Source organism: Conger conger, chromosome 5 (assembly GCF_963514075.1).
Source record: "Conger conger chromosome 5, fConCon1.1, whole genome shotgun sequence".
Taxonomy (NCBI): Eukaryota; Metazoa; Chordata; class Actinopteri; order Anguilliformes; family Congridae; genus Conger; species Conger conger.
The window spans coordinates 55,210,185-55,234,330 of record NC_083764.1 but is presented as its reverse complement, the minus strand read 5'-3'; the positions used below and the strand labels follow the sequence as shown (position 1 = coordinate 55,234,330).

The following is a 24,146-nucleotide window of genomic DNA, read 5'->3' as shown; positions in this document are numbered from 1 at the left end:
TTCTCAGGCTCTACTGCAATTCTGAAAGAGCTCCCAGGTCTACGACCGTGAATAAACATTGCAGAAGTATTTAAAAAATACTTGGCCCAATCAGGGAGTGGCCCCAGGTCACACATCGGAGAGGTGAAATATGTTACAACACCTGACGGACTTATCGCTGGCAATTCCTCCAGCCTCATTAATATGTATGAGCGGGTCAATTCCTGTTGTAATATAATGATAACCTGTAGGTTTTTTTTTGTAAACAGTAGGCGGTAAAGGCCGGGTGATAGATCAGGGGAGACTTGGACAACAGATCGAAAATAACTTCCAGAGCAGCTGATTGCCATTGATCAAGAGAGGGGAGATGCGAGATAAAAGAATAAAAATCCACCTCTGCACATAGCTATCCTGAGAATGTGGGGAACGGCACTGTAATTCTTTCATTCAGGGCATTTACTGTTCCTGTCATTGGTTGTCAACCGTTTTCAAACTGATAAACTGTGACCGGCGATGGTAATTATGGAAAATGTCAGATGTAAAAGTGGTCAGCAGTGTGCCAAACAGTTGATTTTGACACCCGCAATTTTTTTGGCTATGCCTCTGATTCATTCAGTCTGATTTGTCCAGTCCAAGATGGCCTGCTTTACTGGCACTGACACTACTTTGGTCTTCATAAATGGTTGGCATTAACATAGTGCCTTTATCAAAGTGCTGTATAATTGATGCTTCTCATTCACCCATTCGCACAAACACACCAAAGGTGCCATTCAAGCCACCAACCATCATGTGGAGAGACAAGAGCAACCAACTCCAAATTCAAATTCCACACCTAGAATCATCTCGGAACCGTTTGTCAGTTTTCTTGTGCATAACCTAATGATGCAGCAACACACACAACACAGTGTATTGCGGTCACATGTGAAGACCGTCAGGCATTTATGCACAGGTGACAGGAGCAGTTCACCGCTTGGCCAGTCTACTGCAACCACCATCACTCACTCGAGTTCGTCGATGGAACGGAATGCAATGGCGTGAGTGACAGCTCCAGTGGACTTGCGAGACAAAGTCCTCTTCAGTGAAAGAATCGATGATTCGTATTGACCATCCTCACAGACCTTAATGAGCAGGGCGTGGACAACAAGGGGCCTGGGTTCCATCAATGCTTGCCCTTAACTATAACAATCAAGCAAATATTTGCCAAATTACATTTCCGACAGGAAAAAAAGGCACTTGCGTTCCATTATGGGTCAGCTGAGGACAAGCACTGACTGACAGAATCCAGGCCAACATGATAATTGTAGCGGTGCTACAGACAGTTTTCAATCAAACCCAGCGGCTGTGGTTCTGGATGGAGGGAGAGAGAGAGAGAGAGAGAGAGAGAGAGAGAGAGAGAGAGAGAGAGAGAGAGAGAGAGAGAGAGAGAGTCATAGAGAGGGAGAGATACAGAGAGAGGTAGAGTCTTGACATTGAGTGATAAAGAGAGAAAGTGAGACAGGGAGAGGTAGAGAGATACAGAGAGAGGTAGAGTCTTTACATTGAGTGATAAAGAGAGAAAGTGAGACAGGGAGAGGTAGAGAGATACAGAGAGAAGTAGAGTCTTGACATTGAGTGATAAAGAGAGAAAGTGAGACAGGGAGAGAGAGAGAGAGAGAGAGAGAGAGAGAGAGGGAGTGCTAAAAAGGAGAGATAAAGAGAGTGAGATAGGGGGAGACACAGAGAGAGAGGGAGAGAGAGAGATAAAGAGCATGAGAGAAGGAATGAGAGAGGGAGAGAGATAAAGAGAGGGAGAGCGTGAGAGAGGGAGAGATGAAGAGAGAGAGAGGGAGGGAAGGAGAGAGAGAGGGACTACAGTAGGACAGGATGAACATGGCTGCACATGGCTGCGTGTTGCCCTTCCCTGCGCCAGGTTGCACATGCTAACTTTTCAAATTCTGCTCCGTCACCCAGCTCTCACAGTCCCCCCTGTCTGTCTCCACCAGGTGTTAAGACCCAGATGCCACGTGCTGTCTGACACGGTTCAGGTCTGGCCCGTGTGTCACGCACGCCATAACTATCAAAATCTCACCGAGCTCAGTCATTTTTCAACAGTACATTAAAATAGAAAATTATTCAGATAAAAGTTGGCCTAAATCTAAACCAGCACATCAGCATGTTAGCACATACTTCATCGCTTAAGTGAGATCAATGAGTGAGTATCCATGCGCTGTCCTGAGAAATTATGGAGATTAAACGCTGGGGTTTTTTTTGGAATATTGTATTAGCTAACAATTAATTAAGGCAGATGAGTTCCTTGATTAGAAAGAGCCGCACAGCGCACAGAGCAGCTCGCCCCTTGTGTGGCCGCGTGACACTCCTTGCCCTCACTGTTTACGCTGGAATGGGGGTCGGGTTCAGGCCGTCCCGTGATAAAACGGGCCCATCGTTCTGTCAGGGCCGCCCGCAGGACGGCGCCTTCTCCGGGCGTGCACTATTGATCTCTCAAATTACCTGCCAGGGCGTATTTCTGCCAGTGACACCTCCGGCACGGGAAAATCAAAGCTAAGTCGACCGGGTCGTAAACCCTTTTTTCCCCCGGACCGCGCGTGTGCGTGAGGGGCCTCTGCTAACGCTCAGGCGTGTCAGGAATGCTAAGGTGTACACACACCTGCAACCATTCTGGAAATTTCCATTGAAAAATGATTATTATTTAGCATCATACATAATAACGCCAAGGTCACTTCCACCTGGCCGCTCTATTGCGTTCAAAACAGGGCAGGCCCAGACCGCATTCCTACTCCCACACACTGGAGAAACCACGCTTGGAGAATGGGCATTCACAGTCATGTAAATTATTTACTTTTTAATGTAAAAAAAGGCACTAACTATCCCAATATTTCCATCAGGAACTCATAACTCAACAAGCTGCTGTACATCAGTTTCACATAACCAAATATCATTTCATTTTATTTTATGAAAAACAAAAAATACTAAACACAGGAAAGAAAAATGACAAACAAAACTGGCAATGATGACATAACTACAGGTAAATACATGTATGAACAACTACACATTTTATTCATGATTACATAAGCACTTTGAGCTATATTTTAAGTATGAATGGTGCTATATAAATTAAGGTTATTATTATTATTATTATTATTATTATTATTATTATTATTGTTATTTTTATTACTATACTAGCCATTTCAAATATCAGCTATACTTTCCTTGTACCATCCGCTTTTAAGTTTAACAATATTCTTTTTCACAAAGTCACCTCTTTCTGACAGATACTCCTCTGACTCATTCTGTGCAGGAATACATTATGTTTACTTTAAAAAAATTTGAAGACAGATATTTCTCAGTCACACTCAAACAAGACCAGGAAGAATTTTAACTTCACAAAACTTTTTGATTGAAACGATACACACTCAGAGTATTGTGAAGAAGAGTGTCACTTTATATTCAATATTAAGAAACCGTTAGCACCTGCTGTTCTAAACCCACCTGCTGTTTTCTCTGAAGTCTTTAGATATGCTGGATCAACTGTCACGAATGGTCGCAAGAGACTTGATGCAGGTATGTTCAGAAACCAAGTTAGCACTCTCCTGCGTCAAATCTGTGCTCCTTGACTTATTTACCAGTAACTTTACTTTATTTACTAGTATTAGTTTTAGTACTGGTATTCATATTATGAATATATAACAGACGTTTTCACCATACGCCACCATTCCTTGCTGAAAAAAAAAAAAACAGCTCAAGCTAGGTTTTGAAACAGCCGGTAGCTCGTTGATCAGTCCAGACCAGCTACGTCCTCAACATGGCTTGGCCAGCTCAAGTTTTGAAACCAGCGTGTAGCTGGTAATTCAAGCTGGCCACAGCTGTATTTTACACCAGGGCTCCCATATCTGTGACATGTGAATTTCATGTTATAATAAATTAGTATTTTTTAACATGAAGAAAGATGCTAAGGGGCTATCTTGGAGGACTAGGTGTCTCCACACAAATGAGTGAAGGGTACAACAGGGCAGTAAGACAGGCTTACAGCACTGCAAGTGAGGAAAATAGAAATGTTAATAGTCATTTTTTATCAATTAACAAAATGCAAAGTGAGTGAACAGAAGAAAAATCTAAATCAAATCAATATTTGGTGTGAGCTTTGCCTTCAAACCAGCATCAATTCTTCTTGGTACACTTGCACAAAGTCAGGGATTTTGTAGGCAAATAGTCCGGTGTGAGATTAACCAATTACACTCATTAACTGAAACAGAAACAGCTGTGTAGGTGGGTTAAAACTGGGTGAGGAACAGCCATCTGCTTCCAAGGTGAGGTTGCTGAAGACAGTTTAATGTACACATCGGTGGTGGTCGAAGCGAGTTTCTCCCTCATCACTGTAAAGTGCTTTGCATGTCTAGAAAAGCCCTATACAAATGCAACTATCTATCTATCTCTATCTAAAAACCAGTGGTAAAAGAAACTATACTTGTCATACACCATGGCAAGACTGAGCACAGCAACAAGACACAAGGTAGTTATACTGCATCAGCAAGGCCTCTCCCAGGCAGAAAGTTCAAGGCAGACAGGGGTTTCCAGATGTGCTGTCTAAGCTCTGTTGAAGAAGCACAGAAACGGGCAACGTTGAGGACCGTAGACACAGTGGTAGGCCAAGGAAACTTAGTGCAGCAGATGAAAGACACATCATGCTTACTTCCCTTCGCAAGCGGAAGATGTCCAGCAGCAACATCAGCTCAGAATCGGCCAAAACCAGTGGGACCCAGGTACACCCATCTACTGTGCGGAGAAGTCTGGTCAGAAGTGGTCTTCATGGAAGAATTGCGGCCAAAAAGCCATACCTCCGGCGTGGAAACAAGGCCAAGCGACTCAACTATGCATGAAAACACAGGAACTGGGGTGCAGAAAACTGGCAGCAAGTTCTCTGGACTGATGAGTCAAAATTTTACAAGAATGGTACAAGAATGAGTGTCAACAGGCAACAGTGAACCATGGTGGAGGTTCCTTGCAAGTTTGGGGCTGCATTTCTGCGAAAGGAGTTGGGGATTTGGTCAGAATTAATGGTCTCCTCAATGCTGAGAAGTATAGGCAGATAGGTTTCCATTATGCAATACCATCAGGGAGGCATCTGATTGGCCCCACATTTATTCTGCAGCAGGACAATGACCCCAAGCATATAGCCAATGTCATTAAGAACTATATTCAGTGTAAAGAACAACAAGGAGTCCTGGAAGTGATGGTGTGGCCTCCACAGAGCCCTGATCTCAACATCATCGAGTCTGTCTGGGATTACACGAAGAGACAGAAGCAGACTGCTGAGTTCCTTTAAAAACTGTGCAAGTTGAAGGTGATGCTGTTTTGAAGGCAAAGGGTGGTCAAATATTGATTTGATTTAGATTTTTCTTCTGTTCATTCACTTCTTTTGTTCATGTATTTCGTTAATTGATAAAAATAAACTATTAACATTTATATTTTTGAAAGCATTCTTATTTTACAGCATTTCACACCCACTTAAGTTGCACAGTACTGTATATTTATGTGTGTGCGTCTATTCTAAATGTATGTGTGTTAGTAATGAACTGGAGCCAGGTACAAACAACACTTCCTGCTGAAATAATGGGCTTTTGAGATGCAGCGTGTCCCTATCTGGGACTTATACGGGCAAAGTGTTTGCTTTTCTTGCTGCATTGCCCAGACCAACACCCTGCCGCAGACTTTTATGATGCAATTTCCTCACAAATTTGTGACTCCGCGCATTTAAAGCATCTCAGCACTCGCTTATACGAGAGAGCAGTGAAACCGCAGGCGCAATAGCTGGCGAGCTTTTTATCTAGTTATGACTGACTAGCCTACATTCATATTTATATGTTCTTTCTTAGTACCACCCTACCTCTATCCCCCTTTTCCTATGAAAGAGAAAACCGAAGGCACATCTTATCAGAGCACTGAAATCAAGGTGCCAATGTTTCTGTAACCCGGAATATATTTTATTATTTAAACTATCTAATGTACTGGAAACAAATATTTGGCATTTGAAGCGTAAAATAATCCCCTATTCAAATCCTCTGCGGGACCCGCCCTGTCATACTGGTGAAACCTTGAGTTTTTTTTTTTTTTACCAGAGTGTGCGGTGTCGTGTCTTTTCTTCGGGACATATCAAAGGAAGAGAAAGCCTATTCTCGCGGCAGCTCGCTGTCAGAGGGTGAACTGGAGATACTTTCTTCTCCGTGCCACGGCTCTGTTCCGCGGGAGCCTGGCCCTGAAGTGGGCCCGCCACCGGCTCTGATAAACTGTCACATTAATGGGTTTTTCCCCCTTTAAAGCCAACGAACGGCTTTTAGCGGCGCGGCATCAGAGGCGCGGGCGGAGTACGGAGCCGCTATGAAGTGGCACGTGCGCTCGCGCGTTTCCGCATAATAACAAACACCTCAGTAGCCCTCCCTTGAGAAAAGGCCGTGTTGAAACACCAGACAGCATGCTGCTCTACCTCTCTGTTTAAAATTAATTGAACTATGTGTTATACATAACGTCAATTATTTTCTCAGCTCACTTGCCTGTGCTTTTTGCTTGAGTTCCTTTGCTCATGTGGAAACATCTGGTACCATGAGAAGGCGGCAACTCAATACTGGACTTTTGATAGGCTAAGGCACGGCTATTTTATGTATGAGCTTGGTAAAAATGAAAGAGAGATAAGAATTTTACATTTACATCAAAATATCCTGCAGACAATCTCAGTACGGCCTTTGGTTTCTTTGGTTTTTATATTTGTTATCGCGTTCTGCATTATTCTGTTCAAATTCATATGAATATGTAATTATGTTCATACTGTATTCCATTCACAAAGCAGTTACACTGAAAATAATTTTGCATTGTCAATCTTTTTCAAAAAAGGAAATGTCAGCAATTAGTGTCAGTATATTGCAGTAACCACTGATACACCTGAATAAATTATTCACTTGACACACCGAGGTGACACATTTTCCTATGTAAATGACACCTGTTTCACAAGAAAAACCAATGCAGACCAATACCCAGACAAAGACGCTGTCTTTTAAGGTCAATTAGAGTGAAAGATAGCATTCAACAGTCATCATTTCCCCTTGCAATGCATTATTCATTACGAAAAGATGTAGCAGCACACTCAAAACTGGCATAAAATCCATTTTAATGCATTTGTTTATTTAGGCTGTAATGTGTTTCCACAGTGCGTGGAATTAAAATGAATGCTGATTCACTCCATTTTCTCTTAAACACAAACTGCAGGACAATCTCTCGGTCACTTAGGAGGCAGAACTGCTAATTAGATAATCAGAAGTAAGAGAGAGTGAGCATTAACCAATTAACCCATCAATCAATCAAGAGTCATTATGCTCCTAATGAGTTCTATCCCCTACTGTCAGGCCCATTCCAGATCTACTTCATTAACTGGTAATGTTAAAATAATGATAAAATAATTGTTTTACATTTTAGAAACAAAAAATATAATACTTTTGTTTGGATAAACAAAATTGGGTTATGAAACAACAAAACTAGTTCAAATGTGTGTAATTTCAAATTAAATATTAAATATGATATGGATAGAGAAAAGTATGATGTTCATTTTTGAAATGATTTGAACTGCGTAATAGACAAATAATTGAAACAGAATAATTAGCCTACGATATAAATTTTACACATAAATTCACATTAACACTTCCCCATAACTCTCACTAACAAATAAATGCAAGTGCTACAATTTCGCTTCATATGTAATTTGACAAGTTAATTTCAGTGAAATCTGTGATTCTCAAACTGTAGTTGTAAAGACCAAAGCAAATGCTAATTAAAATTTCCTTTACAGGCAAAGTTGAGAATACATTGTTGAGAATGCATTTTGAATACAGGCCTTGGTGGACTGAATACCACACCTACTGTCTGTATTTACCATGTGTACTAGATATGATGCTCATGGCTGTAGACAACTGATACTTTGTGTGAGTTGCACCTTATCCGTCCCATGTTTTCTGGCTATTACTATGAGCTTTGGTATGAACTTATTTATTTGGATAAAATGGGGCGACATTGGCTCAGGCGGTAAGAGCAGTCATCTGGCAGTCGGAGGGTTGCCGGTTCGATTCCACCCTGGGTTGTCAAGCAAGACACTTAACCCCTGAATGGTGGTTGGTGCCTTGCATGCCTGTTGGTGTGCGAGTGTGTGTATGAATGGGTGAATGGGAAGCATCAATTGTACAGCGTGTTGGATAAAGGCCAACCATTTTAAAGTGTAAATAAATGTAACGTAATATAATGCTCTGCATGCTGAATTAGCGCTTACCCGCAGAACATCTGAATGTTGTACAGTGTGCTGAATTAGCGCTTACCCGCAGAACATCTGAATGTTGTACAGCGTGCTGAATTAGCGCTTACCCGCAGAACATCTGAATATTGTACAGCGTGCTGAATTAGCGCTTACCCGCAGAACATCTGAATGTTGTACAGCGTGCTGAATTAGCGCTTACCCGCAGAACATCTGAATGTTGTACAGCGTGCTGAATTAGCGCTTACCCGCAGAACATCTGAATGTTGTACAGCGTGCTGAATTAGCGCTTACCCGCAGAACATCTGAATGTTGTACAGCGTGCTGAATTAGCGCTTACCCGCAGAACATCTGAATGTTGTACAGCGTGCTGAATTAGCGCTTACCCGCAGAACATCTGAATGTTGTACAGTGTGGCGTCCTCCTCCAGGGGGACCAGTTGCTGGAGACACAGCTGCTCACAGCCCCCGTTGAAGCCGTCTGAGCAGTCGATGCCGATGTGGTGGTCGTAGCACCCCGTCCCGTCTTTCATGGGGCTCAGGCCGGGGGGGCACTGGAGGGGGGGAGAAACGAACAAGTTTGGGATTCGAGGAAGAGATCAGAGTTTACACTGAAACACCCCCATCGAGGGTGCACCGCAACCACACTGCAAAAAAACACTTGAAACGAGACATAAAATAGTTTTTTGTCTCTCAACTGTTTGCCTGACAAGTGAAATTTTCTTACTGCGTGGGCAACTCTTGAACTGACTCACCCCATTGGTAATATTTTCTCTTATTTAAAAAAAGAAAAAATACGATTTGAAGTCAAATACTTGTTGAGACTGACTTCTTTTTTTTGCAGTGCACCCCACTTCCTTCTCTTTGAATTTTTTTTCTCCTTTGATTTACACTACAATTGCAACTGTTGCTCTTTTTATTCACAAATTGGCTGGCAAATTAAGTGTGCTGATTGCAGAATTTGTCAAACTGTGATGGTTATTAAAACAAAGACTAAAAGCGGGTTCTAACTGTCAAATTTAGATTGATGAAGGCAGTGTGATTTTAATCACTGTTTGTATCGCAAGCTGCGCCCAGGATTGGCGAGGCATCAGGTCCAATCACAGACAGCATGTCTCTGCCCCCAGGACAGGTTGGGTGCATTTGGGTAGGATCAGATGCTCCCGCTACGCCATCCGGCCTCCACTAAAACCTCAAACATTCTCCAGACATGAGTCACGTCTCCAAGGGGATGGCATCTCTGGGTTTACTCATAAAGTCCTTACTGGCTTCATCCAAAGAGCGCTGGATGAAGCTCAAAGCAATCAGATGCTATTCTGCATATGCGCTCTCAGCGCGGCTTAAGTGTATTTTCCGGAGCTTTCCGTGGAGGGCCTCTCGGAAAAGGCAGCCGAGCCAGCCCCGTACTTCAGAAAGCACTTTGCGTGGGGGAGGAAAATGCAGCACACCGCGGAAACGGAAGCAGGTGGATCACAGGTCAGAGAACTTCTAAAACTTATCGCCGGCCCCGCTGCGTTTTCCGCGAGTCTCCCGCGTCTCCCCCCCGTTTCTCCCAGAGCAATTTTTCAAGGCCCGCGACTTTGGCAAACTCGCACCGTGTTTTCTATCCGCCGTCGACTCAGGAAGGTGTTTTTAATGGTCCGGCTCCTAACAAGGCACCCCTGCTTAGATAAAAGCAAAGCTCCTCTCTGGTTTGCGCCTCTGGGCACAGGCAGAAGTTATTAGCGTCATTTCTCGCTCATCCATCTTGCTTCTCCCTGTGCAATTACAACCGAGCGCTATTTAATACCCACGGCAGCGCTGTAGCCTACAGAAGTGTAAACCTCAGTGTCCGTGATTAGGGCATCTCAGCACAACCGCGCGCTCTAGCTGGAAATCGGTCTGGGGCCATCCATCTTAGAGGCCGGCTGGAAGGGCCACAGAGCTCTCCTTTCATGTTTATTTAACTTTTGGCCACCATAAAAAAAAAGAAAGAAAGAAACATTTTAGCTAAATGAAGATCGCGCGCAGCCGATCGCAGGGGGACGTGGATGAAAGTCATCTGTGCGCTATGAATAACACAGATGACAGGCCAATAACGCAAAGAGGACCAGCCTGCCCCCCTCTGCGACCTCTTGTTGTCAAAACACTCCAGAACAGAGACGTCAACAAACCAGGTCACACCTAACAGGTTTAAAATGGATGCTGGTTTCCACCCAGGCCTAGACGATGTTGTAGACGATGTTGTGCCTTCTGATAAAAGGTTTCTGTTGCGTGTGTTTGAATGAGACCGGTCTAGAGGACGTTGTCCCTTTTGATAAAAGGCTTCTGCTGTGTGTTTGAATGAAACCTGTTACTGTGAACCACCCCTGTTATACGCTGCAGGTCCTAGTTTCCAAATGTGTGTGTGTGTGTGTGTGTGTGTGCGCGTGCTATTGCACGTGTCCATATACAGCACGGTACAGTACACATGTACAGTATATACAGTATATAAGTACTGTAGTTGGTGTAACATGCACTGTGATTAATTTAAGTGGTGTGAATGTAACCGGAAACTGCACTATAATGATTTAATGTGTTTTTTCCCATCCCTACTTCAGATCCTCCCTGTGGGTAAACAGTGAAGACAGAGTGCTGTAGAAGCTGCAGTACGTCAGTGCTGTTCAGCCCTGCAACACAACGTCTATAGTCTATAACCGTAACACTTTTAACACTGAATAAAGGAAATGCCTGCAACCACAAAACAGCATGAACTGCAAGAATGCATTCTTGCACTGCATATTCTTTGCAGCGGTCTTCCTGTTCCTAAGAAAGTTGCTTGCGCAAAAGTTATGGGACATTAAACAACACAAAAGTTTGTGCCAAACTCTGTTCTCTTTAAACAGTATCGGTTGAATACCTTTAATGAATATTTGATTTATCTGACACCAACACAAACACAAGGTTGATAGCAGAGCTGCATAATGTGCCAATGGTTAGCTAGCTAACAATTGCCTGGCTGCCAATCTGTTGTGGCAAGCGGTTAGACTTGGGTGATGCATCAGATAGAGACAGCTGAAAGAACAAACAAAAACAAACAGAAATAAAAATAATGAATAATGTAAGATTGGATTAGCATCTGAGTAATAAGTGCTAACACTTGTTAACACATGTGGGCCAAAATAAGCTCAGAGACCCGGGCTATGCACATAGCTGATGCACCATCCTGATACGAAGCACAAAGAAATGATCGTACTGCTGAGGGGATCAAATCAATAAAGGTTAATTAAGGATAAAACTATACTCCCACCTCCCACCTGCATGTGTGTGTCTGTCAGTGTGTGTGTGTGTGTGTGTGTGTGTGTCAGTGAGTGAGTGAGTGTGTGTGTGAATGTGTGTATGTGCGTGTATGTGTCAGTGAGAGAGTGTGTGTGTCTGAATGTGTGTGTATGTGTGTGTTGGTGTCAGTGAGTGTGTGTGTGTGTGCGTGCATGCATGTGTGTGCACATGCGTGGATATATGTGTGCACATGTGTGTGCATGTTTATGTGTGTATGTGTGCATGTATGAGCACATGTGTGTGTGTGTGTGTGTGTGTGTGTGTGTGTGTGTGTGTGTGTGTGTGTGGATTTGCCGTGGTCCTTGTCACAGCCAGGCCGGATGGCTGTGCATGTAGGTCACAGGTCTCCCTCCCTCCCAGAGTCATGGGCCAGACCTAATGACTAAAGCCTTTCCCCCGTCCCTGGATACATTTGTATTGATTTTGTCGCTTGGCTACAGGCGCCGTGACAACTGATTTATCACCTGTAATGTAAAGCCCACGGTACATTAAATCTCCCAACTTATCTGAGCATAGACTCTTTAAATCACTGGCCCTTCTTAAGGTCGATACAAATCTGGAAGCATGAGGAATTCATATATTGACGTGCCACGCCCAATGTGACCCCTCCACGCCCTCTCCATTGACTTCTGAAGTATCCCGGCAACACGATGTGCGCAGAAAGAGCCACTCAGAGCTCCTGTTGCTCGACGTTTAGAGTGACAGACACTAAAGTAGCAACCCACCAGCTTTTCCACTGTCCCCACAGTAAATTTAGCATCCTGTCGATTTAACAAATCGTGGGGTTTAATCCTTGGCAAATCTTTCGGTAATCCATCCTAAGAATTGATTTATGCACATAAATGCGGTACTTTTCTGTGCAGTCACAGGATGGATAAGAAATGATAAGCTTCTCAAGGCAATTACACTAATTGTGGTTAAAATACAGAGCGGTTCAGCGCGGTCCAGGAGCTTCTGAGGTAAGTGCTATTAGCACTCTGAAACTGAGCCTTTTCTTCTGATGTAACTGCTTCAACATAAAATGTCAAAGTACACAGTCAGACAAATGCATACTTTTACATTCATCTGTAAGAAGCCGGCTTAATTATGCAAGGTTTTTCCATAGATCTTGTTACATTAAACTGGAATTTGCTTTAGTATGAAGCTTTAATTAATATTTGCATTGACTTGTATTATGTACTTCATGTAAAATATAAGATTGAATTTGTAGTATTCCAATATTATACTTAACGACTACGTGGATTTAAAAGGAATGTATCTGTGACCTTTAGTTTGGACAAAATAATTATCACTGGCATTTCAGAAAGCCTGCAACTTTGTTCACCTACACATAGAGTTGAAAGTGGCCAGAAGTCCAGCACATGAATATTTTTTATTGCAGGCCAACTTTCTATCGGGTAAGAACAATTCACTGATTCTCATTAATCCTAGAGCACTTTTGGACAATGGAAGAAAACTAAAAATAACAGAAGAAAAAGTCAAAGTGAATTCCAAGCTGAAGTTGGTAAATATAAAGAGGACAGGTAGACGTTTGGTATTTTAAGTATTTCAGCTTCATTAGTGCCGTTGAGATACTTCTCGTATTGCCCTGTGTCAGATCATTAAAGTAGGGATCTAAGGGGGACCCCGTTCATGCTGAATCTGTTACAGTCAGTTCCTATATTGAGTAAAGTTCTTGAAAACTGGTGTTTTCCTAAAAGAATGAGTTCATTAAAGATATCTTCAGCTTGCTGAGTCAGTGACCAGTCGGTGACTAGCATTCAGCTCTTTCAGCAGTTGTTCTCAGACTTAGTTTAGGGGCAGTGACTAAGGTACATCTGAGAGCCAGATCAAGTCCCGGTGTAGCCACGATACGATCCGTACAGCTGTTGGGCCCTTGAGCAAGGCCCTTAACCCTGCATTGCTCCAGGGGAGGATTGTCTCCTGCTTAGTCTAATCAACTGTAAGTTCCTAAAAGCATCAGATAAATAACCAATTATTATTATTATTTAAACAGTTTAAAAATTGCAATAACCTCTGTTCTAAAGGAATCGTTTACCACATTACACAAAATGAAAATATGAAGATGAATGACTGATCCAAGCTGTTTTTTTCAGAGGGAAGTTACAGAAGACCCTTGAAATAGCGTTAGAGTAACTGTTGGAATGTGTACTGTATGTCGTACCTTGTTTTGAGAGGCAATAATGCTAAGGGGTATGAGACCCTTTGCCTTTGCACAGTGTGCATATGTTTGGACAGGCTCTCAAAATGGCAGTGCATGCTTCTGAGAGCCAGGACACTGAGGTAGCCTATGTCCTGTAATGTTGAGAGGTATATTTCCAGTCTTACAGTACATGGGTAGGTTTCATCCTGAGAGGAAGGGTGTGTGCAGGGGAAAAACCACCATGGTATAACTTCACAAATTACCACAAGAAAGAACCACAACACCTCAACCCACAGGTACTGTCACAAAGCAGCGCACACCCTCTAGTCTTTTTTAAAATCTGCAAAAGTTGACTGTTTTCATATTTTCATACTTCCTTTTTTCCTGATGCAAATGTTTCCCTATTTCCCTACTCGATAGGCACAAAACACATAAATAACTCAGAGATTTCCGGATTCCGGGAGAATCTCCTGACTAGCAATGAACTTGCCTCTTTTATGTAAAAGAAAACACGATCAAACCCCAGCAAAATCTAAAGGGCAAGTTATTTATTGCTACTGCAAGGAGCTGAAAATATGTAGAACAATTACCCACACCTCAAGTGGCTTTTCCGAGGGATTAGAGCTACAAAGCTACACATCTTTACATATATAATCCTTTAAAGCCTCATCATTTTACAATCATGTTATTAAAAAACAAGTTGTTTACAACTATTTTCGTAAAATTTATAGAAATATGTTTATCTTGAATGATAAATATATTAAAAATGCTTTTAAAATGTTAAAATGTTTTATTTATAATTTCTTTCTTTAACCTTTGTGTAGTCTTAACATGCTGTATACTCCCCTAGTCCTAAGGGTCAAAAATGTCCCGCCTTCACTCAACCCATATTTTAAAGCAACTTAATTGAATTTTAAACCCCAAATCAATTTTTCATGCAACAACAACCTGTCAGGGATCTAAGGGGGATCCACAGCTCATCACAAACTTTGTGATCAAATTTAAAATTGATAAAAGAGCATTTAGGGGGTTTTCACTGCTGTTAAACATAGTGGCGGGTCATTTGGGACCCTTAAGACAACACAAGGGTTAACCCAGGCTATCACATTGAGGGCATGTCCCAAAACTTAAAAAAATGTATCTTAAAGGAAGGATACTTTTTCTTTAGGTTTGGGACTCAACATTAGATTGCAAGTAAGACCTGGAGCCTAGATTACTCGTGCCTCTTGGAGGAAACCCACAAAAACACAGGGGGACATGCAGTGGGATATGGCCAGTTGGGATTCACACCCAGGGTCAGCCTGTTGCTGTGCTAACCGCTGCACAACCGTGCCTCCCACAAAACAGCCCACAGCCTGTGAAGCAGTTTGGGATCAAATAGGAAATGAAATGTTGGCAAAGAAGAACGGCTTGAAAGGCGGAACATACGCATTAAAAAAAAAGGCAGACGTCTTGAAAGTTTCCAGTTTGTGTTTGTTTTAGCGCTTCCCATTTTATAAATGTATTTATGTTGTTTTTGTCCCCACAGTCAGTTAGCGGATATCACATAAAATGAGCGCATTATTTGTTTTACGGCCCCCTTTATTGCTTTATTTCCCTTACGTCTTACTCACAAAGCCTTAATCATCCGGCTACGGGCTCGTCTTCGCTGGAGTTACGGCCCCGCCTCCAAGGTGTCTCTGGAAAATATACATTTTAATTATCAGGAAACTTCCAGCTTGATTAAAGGCTAAACGTGCGATGATAAACACATCCCGATAGCTTCCCCGCTTCCCTCGCGAACATCCTCTTTCAACCAGCCAGCGCCAGAGCTTAATCTCTGAAAGGGGAAATGGTAATGAGTCATTCCGAGTGCCTCGTAGTAAAGGGAACCACGGGTTTATGGCACAAGACTACACGCATTACTGCACTCCTCGAAACTTATGCTTATTCATGGCCCGGCTCTTACGAATTCCAAAGATGCTACGACCTGCCGCGACTGTTATTACCCATTTGCATCCGCGGTGGGTCCTAGAGTGCTGCGTTCATACACTTCCCGCCACGGTTCTGTTATTATCCACCATTATTATGTGTGATTTAGGTTACCCCTTTCACTCTTCGCAAATGCCTCTGGGAACTCCTGTGCCCCTTCCGGAAAGCTCCGTACTTGTGTCTGTGTTCAGTTGATGTATGCACCGCACGCTTAAATAATCCACAGTTTCCGAAAAATATGTTTGAGTCAGGCTTCTGTGGAGACAGATGTAAACTTTTCCAGAAGAAAGTTAAGAAAGCGGAATTCTGTGCAGTTTTCGAAAAAAATAAAAATAAAATGGAACTACGCTTTCGTGGGTCATTTTTCCTGTCTTTCCTCTTCTGTGTTGCATCAAAGTGACAGTCACACAGGTTAACATCAATTTCCACAGTGTGAAATAGTGTGAAATTAACTCTAGCAGTGTTCACACGAGTCTAAAAGTAATGCCCCCTGTCAGAGTACAACTGAACTACTAGCGTAACGCTGAACGTTTTACTGAGGCTTTGAAGCATTTTCACTGTAATATACAAACACCAGAAAGTGCATCACTATGAATTATCCAAGACACTCATCAGCTTGTAATCGGTTGTTTACAAACCCGTTTCGAAGATTGTGGGTGGCAAAAATCTCCTGCCCAGCTGCCCTGTCCCCATCTTAAAGAAATGATCTGATTTAAAATGGTGGTTAAAATGGCGGGGGGTCGGATCGGAAACCGATCCTTCCACGCGCAATCAGCCCTCTCCGGGAGACGACACCCCCCCGCGTATCCTCCGCAACCTTGTGAGAGTAAATGATGGATCAGCTCCGTGGCAGCGGGCGCCTCTCTCCCCGGAAACGCACTAAAGCCAGCTCGGAGAGCTCCATCACGGCACCCGACCGTGTCTAACGCGGCTTCATCAGGACTTTAACTTCCTCTTTTTCCGCCCTTTCCTTTCCCTTTTCCCTCCCCCCCTCCCTCTCTCTCCCACGCACCCCGATTGCCGTGGCTTATTCCGAGTATCACTTGCGTTTAGGCATAATTCAGAAGCCCTTCTCTCCTCACTCAGACATAACGAAGTGAAAAGCACCTCTGACAAAATCAATGATTAATGCCTGTCTGGGTAAAATGTAAATTCATTGTTCAGCTTTACGATCCAGGGATCCTACTCTTTTATTTTCCTAGAGCAAATAATCGCGAGTGAAGATAGGCTTATGTGACAGGAGTGTGGTAACTCAGCGATAAGAAAGCATTTCTACAGACTAATCCCAGTTATGCACAGTAAAATATTCAGTGTTAACTCAACTCTAAGAGTTCAGAGTTTATTTAACACTGAATATTTTACAGTGCACTTAAAAAAAGAAAATTATGCATTTTTCCACAGAGAAGACTCTGATTCGACATCAACAGAGATACAGTGTCAATTTTGACACCATATCACCTTATGTCTCATATTAGACTAATTTCAAAGGCAGTCCATATGGGTAGATTAAACACCATGGCTAAACAATCACTAGATAAACAATCACTCAATCGCTTTTTATCAGCATTAAAATAATACAAACAGTAAAAGGGATAAAACGGTGTTTATTGGGATGTAAGGCATTAATCTTGCATGAGGCTTTAGGATGCAGCATACTGTAACTGTAGTAAGTTTATTTGGTCTCGCTCAGCGGTGCTTCTGAGGTAGCCTTAAGGATTACGGGAGGGCATTAGCATGCTCTCGCATCTGTTCCGCACAGGAGAGGCAGCTGTAGAGCAGACATCCGCTGCGCCTAAAATCGCCCCCCACCCCATCCCGGGCAGGAACGCCCCCTCCCTCATCTGTCCTTGCGGCGGTCGGAGCAGCTGCTACACTTTGGGGAGCGCGGTGCGCTTCATAGACACCCTTCACCGAGCACCGAAACCTGCTTACGCCCCCAAATCCCCTCCCGGCCGGGGCGGGATCTCAGCCGAACGGAAAGTGTGCTGACGCGTCCGTTACCCCCGGTGATAAAGTGCGCGGAGCGCAGGCTTAAGAAGCGCGCTGTCGAGGCACCTGCGTTTCCCGCGGTTAGGGCAAGATGAGTCAAACACGGGTAGGAGTACGCAGAACAGCGAGAGTTTTGTTTCATTATTTCTGTATTTCCCATGGGTGCCAGGAACATTGCTTTACAGAGCAGGATTCTGCATGCGCATTTTTGTCTTTTTTAAAATGAACTGTCAGGGCCCGGTTCTGACAGTAGTGCTGACATTGACTATCGGTGCATTAAAGGCTACCCTACATTATGCTATATTAACGCAATATAAATCAATAATACATATATTTGTTTGCAGTAATATATTCGCCCACTGGCTACCATTGGCCCGGCAAGTGGTTTAAGTGTCCAATCATTACTGAAACCTTCTGAAGCAAATGAAATAATGTCCCCCAAATTAGTACAAAATTACCTAGAATTTTGATTTTTTTTTTTTTTTAATAATATGATTTGCTATTTAGAATGATAAACAATGAATGAATGATCTCACCTAAATAGCCTGATGATTGGATTATGTCTTAAAGTGGGGAGATATCAGTGCAGGCTTCGGGGTAAAAATGCTGACAAGTCTGAACAAATCATCCCCCGCTGCCAGTTCCAGCAGCTGTGTTTTAATCCTAATCAAACATAATCTTCCCATTGCCGTCTAATTTGAAGGCCTGCTGAAAAGATGCTGGAAACATGTAATTTTTATTACATATTACCGCATTCTATCATTGTATCATAATGACATTGCATCCGTTCTCAGTCTCATTTATCAGTCAACCCTGTTGAATCGTTTCAGGAGATGCAGAAATGACAGACGATTCCAATCAGCATGATATTGACACTGCCTGTGTTTATTCTGGATAATGAACATTTTTTATTGCCATTTTCTGAATGGTAAGGACACAGAACTGACTGTGAAATAAACTCACACCGCATGCAGCCAATAACATACAATGCAGCCGTACACCTCATTCTTGGGTAGACTGCAAATGGTGTGGACTTGTTGGTGACTCTCTCTCACCATGTAATGGACAGGACATCAAATAAACTAGTAAGCTGGGAGCATGCAATTTATTTATTTATTGTCTGAGAGGCAAAGAATGTGTTGGAGGTTCCTTGTAAAAGTGCACTTAAATGTAAAATGTTAACTTTTACAATCCATTTTTGCTAAATTAAAAGGGTTGTGCTTAAATAAATAAAAACAATCCTTTTGTGGGCTAATCCAATAACATACAACCTCTTTCAGTAACGGAGGAGTATTGGGGGGTCTTTATGTGTGTGGATGCTTGCGTGCGTGTAGCATAGTGGTTAAGGGGTTAAGGTACTACACAATAAGATCTGCACAGCCGTTGGCCCCTTGAGCAAGGCCCTTAACCCTGCATTGCTCCAGGGGAGGATTGTCTCCTGCTTAGTCTAATCAACTGTACGTCGCTCTGGATAAGAGCGTCTGCCAAATGCCACTAATGCCATGTAATGTCTGTGCGAGCGTGTGTGTGTTTGTCAGATGAACGAGCGCATGTGTGCACTTGTGTGTCTGTGCGAGCACGTGTGCGCTTTCAGACGTGCGTGTACTCGTACACGTGTGTGATAGCGTGCCTGCAGATGTGTGTGTGCGTGTGTGCGCGCGCACCTGTGTCAGAAAGTACAGACAGCTTTTATGTCCCACCCCTACCCCCCATTTCCTTCACCAGGAGAAAGGAGAGAACTAATTAATCACATAATCATTTAGAGATTATTAGACTTTATTTCTAAATGAGCGCATTGTCTGTGCTCGGCGGGAGCGCCATACATCAGAGAGACAGAGAGAGGAGGTCAGCCCGCGCCGCCGCGCACTATGAGAGATATTAAACGCAAGACGGAGCTGGCACAGCCGGCCCAGACGAGGTGCTAATTGATTAGCAGAAGCGGGCCTGGGTCCCAGGCAGTGACGGCTACCATTATGCAGACAGGGCTGTAATTTATATACCTAGTCCAACGGTAATTACAAAATGCCAAAGTGGTGTAAGCACCAGATGGAAGCAGCCCCTGCTATCTACGGGAGCGCGAGCGGACGGCTAACCGGCAAGCTGTCAGGAACGATAGCGACTTCACTCCGGCGAGGTGAAGCGCGCGCGGCTCGCGATTAATTAGGAGCGCATTTCAACTTGAAAAACAACAACAACAACAAAAACAAAGACAAAAACTTCGCTAAAGGACAGGCGAGTTGACATTTCCCCCCCCCCGTATTTATAATTTCAGGTGTCTCCGGATCCAGCGACGTTGCGTTGTTACTTGTCAGTGCGCCTGGCTTGACTGACTTCCTGCAGGTGTCAACTCTGTTGCCATGGACAACATTGAAATACATGCAAAGAAACAAAAGGAATGTGATCTTCGCAATCACTCTTGATCTAGGGAGACGGTGATATCAATAGTCTGCTTTGTGGAGACACAGGATATTATAAACACACACACGCACACAAACGCACACACACACATACACATACACACATTTATACACACACATTAACACGCGCAGACACATGTATACATGCATGCATGGACACATACCCACACACACACTCACACTTACACACAAAAACATGCACTCAAAGACACACGCACGCACAGATATCTCCAGAAAAGCTTTCAAACATGCCAAGACAAATCGGATAATATGATAATCGAGGCGATGTTTTTTAAAATCACTGAGGGCAGGATGCAAACATATGGTTTGTGTACATTCACTAAAGCCTCCCGAGACAGAAACTAATTTAGAGGCTTATTAAAGTATGTACGCATAATATTAAATTTGAACTGTGCTGGGAATTAATTTTACTTTCAACAGCGTAGGAGGAAACTGACCTTGAATATAGATTCCTCCAGGTGCACACAGAAATGCAAACCGACCGTGAAACCAGAGGAATAACATTGTATTTCGGCACCATTGTGTTGATAAGGTTTTGTAATACACAGTCTGTCGCAAAGGCAAGACGCTACTTGCCATTAGAGATGTGGGTTTTTAATAAGACTGTTCATTATATCAAAACCCTCGGTAGGAAGGTAAGAAAATCCATCTTTTCTCAACAAAACTGAGCCTTCTCTTCTTTTCTTTCACCGAAAATTAAATACTACGCGCCTTAACGGTGCCACTTAGGTGATTGTGATTGTAACTCCATTGTGTCTAGCACCAGTGATGGTTAGTTAGCAAGGTTATCCCGGGTATCCTGGATGATCCCCCAACTGTGCTACGGTCAGCGCTTGGCCAGTCGCAACATAAAGGAGGCAGAACGAACATCAAATATATTTATTTAAAACAATACGAGAAAGAGGTAAACGGTGAGGGAAGTGAGGAGCTGGGCATGTGGAAGGCCTTAAGTACATCCGGCCTGACTTATAAAAGCAACGCCTTCCAGGTGCCGCCAATCTCCCCGTTAAGGGACAGGGAACACTGTCGGATATCATCCAGCAGAGCAGGGGATGTGACAGTATGTGACATCTAGGCTAAAACACATCACTTAAATGCAGAAATTGTAAATCTGATATCACTTGTTAATTGTGTTGGGTAATATTAACAGTATGTGTTATATTAATTAACGGCATTAAACATGAGCAGATTGTATTCATTCATGTAATTTATTTACCTTTCATTTAATGAGGTAGGTCAACTGGCAACCCCATACCCAACTGACAGCTCAATTCTCATTTGACAAGCTTGGATGACTATAGGTGTGGATGCAAGGGGGTGTGTAGCCAGTCAGCAACAGGGAACAATTAAACGGCTAATTAAACCAAACTGAATTCATGTAACAGAAGAACAATGGCTGGACAGGCTGAAGTTATTTATTTCACTATGAATTCTAAACATCAAATACTGCCTGTATTACCACACAAGAGTGGGGAACATAAGGGAAAAGGCCATTAGAGCAGGAACCATTTGGCCCTACTATATGGTCTATGTCTTGAACAGAAGGCCTGGAATAGCCTTCAGCAGGTCATGAAGCTATAAATATGACTCACATTGTGGGGACTGTAAAATAAATTAACTTGTGACTTCCATCTGGAATGCTAAAGTGTAGCAGCCTGTTTTCATAAGTCCCAGTTCAGCTGTATCTTAATATGGCTTTTTTCCCCTGTATTTATACTCCCTCTAGATGCACTGCAGGCCTCGTGCAGACCGACAATGACAAAATGTAGCTGATATAACCAATACCAGGATTATGACATCACGGAACAAGGGCTTGTTCCAAAACATGGCAGATGTAACAAAGTAGGAGTGGTCGTGTTCATAATGATGTCATAGAAAGTCGGTGTGTTCATTATGACACCATGGAACAAGAAGAAACCACAAAGTTTTTCTTAGGACTTTCCTCAAAAGAAAAAGGATGTTTAACTGCATTTAACCGATGCATAGGAGAGGTTCAGGAAATTGTGTAACTCCCAATTCTCACAGTGAAAGGGCCATGTAAGGTCGGATTTAACCAGCCAGAACAAACGGCATATTAAAAAGTTAGACCTGAGAAAGAATAATATAGATAAAACGGCAGCGTTCCGGGCAGCTAGAACTAAAAAGGAGAAGAAGACAAAGATGCAGAAGAAGAAGAACCCAAACCACCGGAGGTCAAAAGCTCGGTGCCCTGACAAGCAGGAGGACCATGCAGAGGCCGAAAGCCCTGCTCTCCAGAGTTTCTCCCTCCCTGCCCCCCGGGGGCCAGGCCGGGAGCGTCATTAGCGCGGGAGAGCCACGGAGCAGCAAATTGTTTATTAAATTTAATAGCTTAGCAGGAAAATGTAATTTCCTCGAGCAGCATGTTTGCGGTGCTTGCAACCCTCGGAGAAACAAGCGCGGTGATTTTCTTGGCAGCGGTTTCGCTACCAACCGCAAATTGAGGCCCGCCTTCCAACAACTGGCTAAGCTAATTACATTAGCGCGGAAAATGTGCACGTTTTTTTTCCAATTAGAGACGCTCTACATGCTGTTTCCCCGCAGCGTACGGAAGTTCGCCCGCGCGCTTGCAGATGTTTCATTCAGTCGCGCGTGACCACCGCGACTGCATCCGCCATTCAGTAACTACGCCGTTAAGCAGCTATTGATTCCGTCTGCCTTGTGGTGCCGGCACCGTTGCATCACAATATACCCAAAGTCAAACAGAATGCAAGAGTGAGCATGTCTATGAACCACCCCCAGGTCTTATTTAAAAATCAAATCTGTTTGAGAGGAGTGAACTGGGTATGTGTAATATCCAGAAAATTGGAGAAAATAGGACAGCGATTTCTCAGGTGCACCTACACCGAGATAAACCAAGGATCCGAACCCCGGCCTGTTATCTACAAGGTAATCGATAATAGGGGGCTCCGAATCACTGACGCCTAATCCCATGCTCTCAATGCCAGCGCTTATCTGACTGGAAAAGAGAATAAAAACAACGAGTGAGAAAAAAAACAAAAAAACTGGAGGCTGAAGGACATGAGATTGACTTGTTTTGACGCTCTTGTACATTTCTACCCCACTTTAGCCCAGCTACCTGCCACCATCACCCCCAAGAGCAAAATGTGAAGATGTTGTTCAGTTATTTTTACATCAACCTTTTAAGTGCAGAAATAAACAAACACTACAAGATAAAAAACTTTCTGAACACAACGGTAAGAATAGAACAAACGCCAAAAAAAAAAACTTAACAAGTTGAAACTGAAAGGCAACCAGTGGAAACCTTGAATGTGATGTAATTCAAGGTGTACACTTAAAATTGCTACAACGGTCCAAATGCAAAAGTGGCTTGAAGTGGGGCTAAAATAAATTCATAAACACACGGAAAGTGATTGTTTTTTTGTCTCGAGCAATGCAGCGCTTGTGCACTTAGGCAGCTTTGTGATGTTCTCCTGATGCATTGTGGGTGTTTACCGAGGTGTGCAGTTTGGCTAGCTAACCTATCAGTGGATATCAAATGAATAGTTATGCTTCTGAAGACCACAGATGCACCTTTAGCAGACGTGCTACTAGCAGCATCGCACAGGTTTCCTGTGGGGGAGATGAATCCCCTGAGTTTCACTCAGACAGGGCCTACACTCGCAAATCCGATGTTTTTAAAACACAAAACATCACGTTTAACGCAACATGTCTGGTTCAGGAAAACACATTCTGTGTTACTTTCAACACAGTCTCCCTTCATATTATAAATTGTATATTTGTAACAGACATCAAGAGTAAATTTTGACACAAAATGAAGAGTAACGTAATTGATGTGAGAGTGAGAGTGGACAGATATGATCTGTCTGGGGAGTCACATTTCACCAGTGTGAGGCACTGGAGCTGTACAGAGGGCAAGGGCTGAGAAAAACTGTCAGGTGTGGAGAGGGCTTCTTCTTAAACCAAGAGCGAAAGGTAAATTCTTGTCTGTGGTCAGGCCCATTTGCCTCAGCTAACACACACTGCAAGAGCATGAACCAGTCATGGAGAAAGTATAATCT

General features: G+C 43.1%; 1 protein-coding gene across 1 annotated transcript in view; it reads right to left on the bottom strand.

Annotated features, from left to right (window-relative positions):
• astn1 (astrotactin 1) overlaps window positions 1-24,146 on the bottom strand; it is a 354,373-nt gene that overhangs the window by 156,862 nt on the left and 173,365 nt on the right. The window contains exon 12 of the mRNA XM_061243332.1: window positions 8,656-8,822. Within this exon, the coding sequence (XP_061099316.1) occupies window positions 8,656-8,822 (167 nt within the window). The remainder of the gene's footprint in view (window positions 1-8,655; window positions 8,823-24,146) is intronic.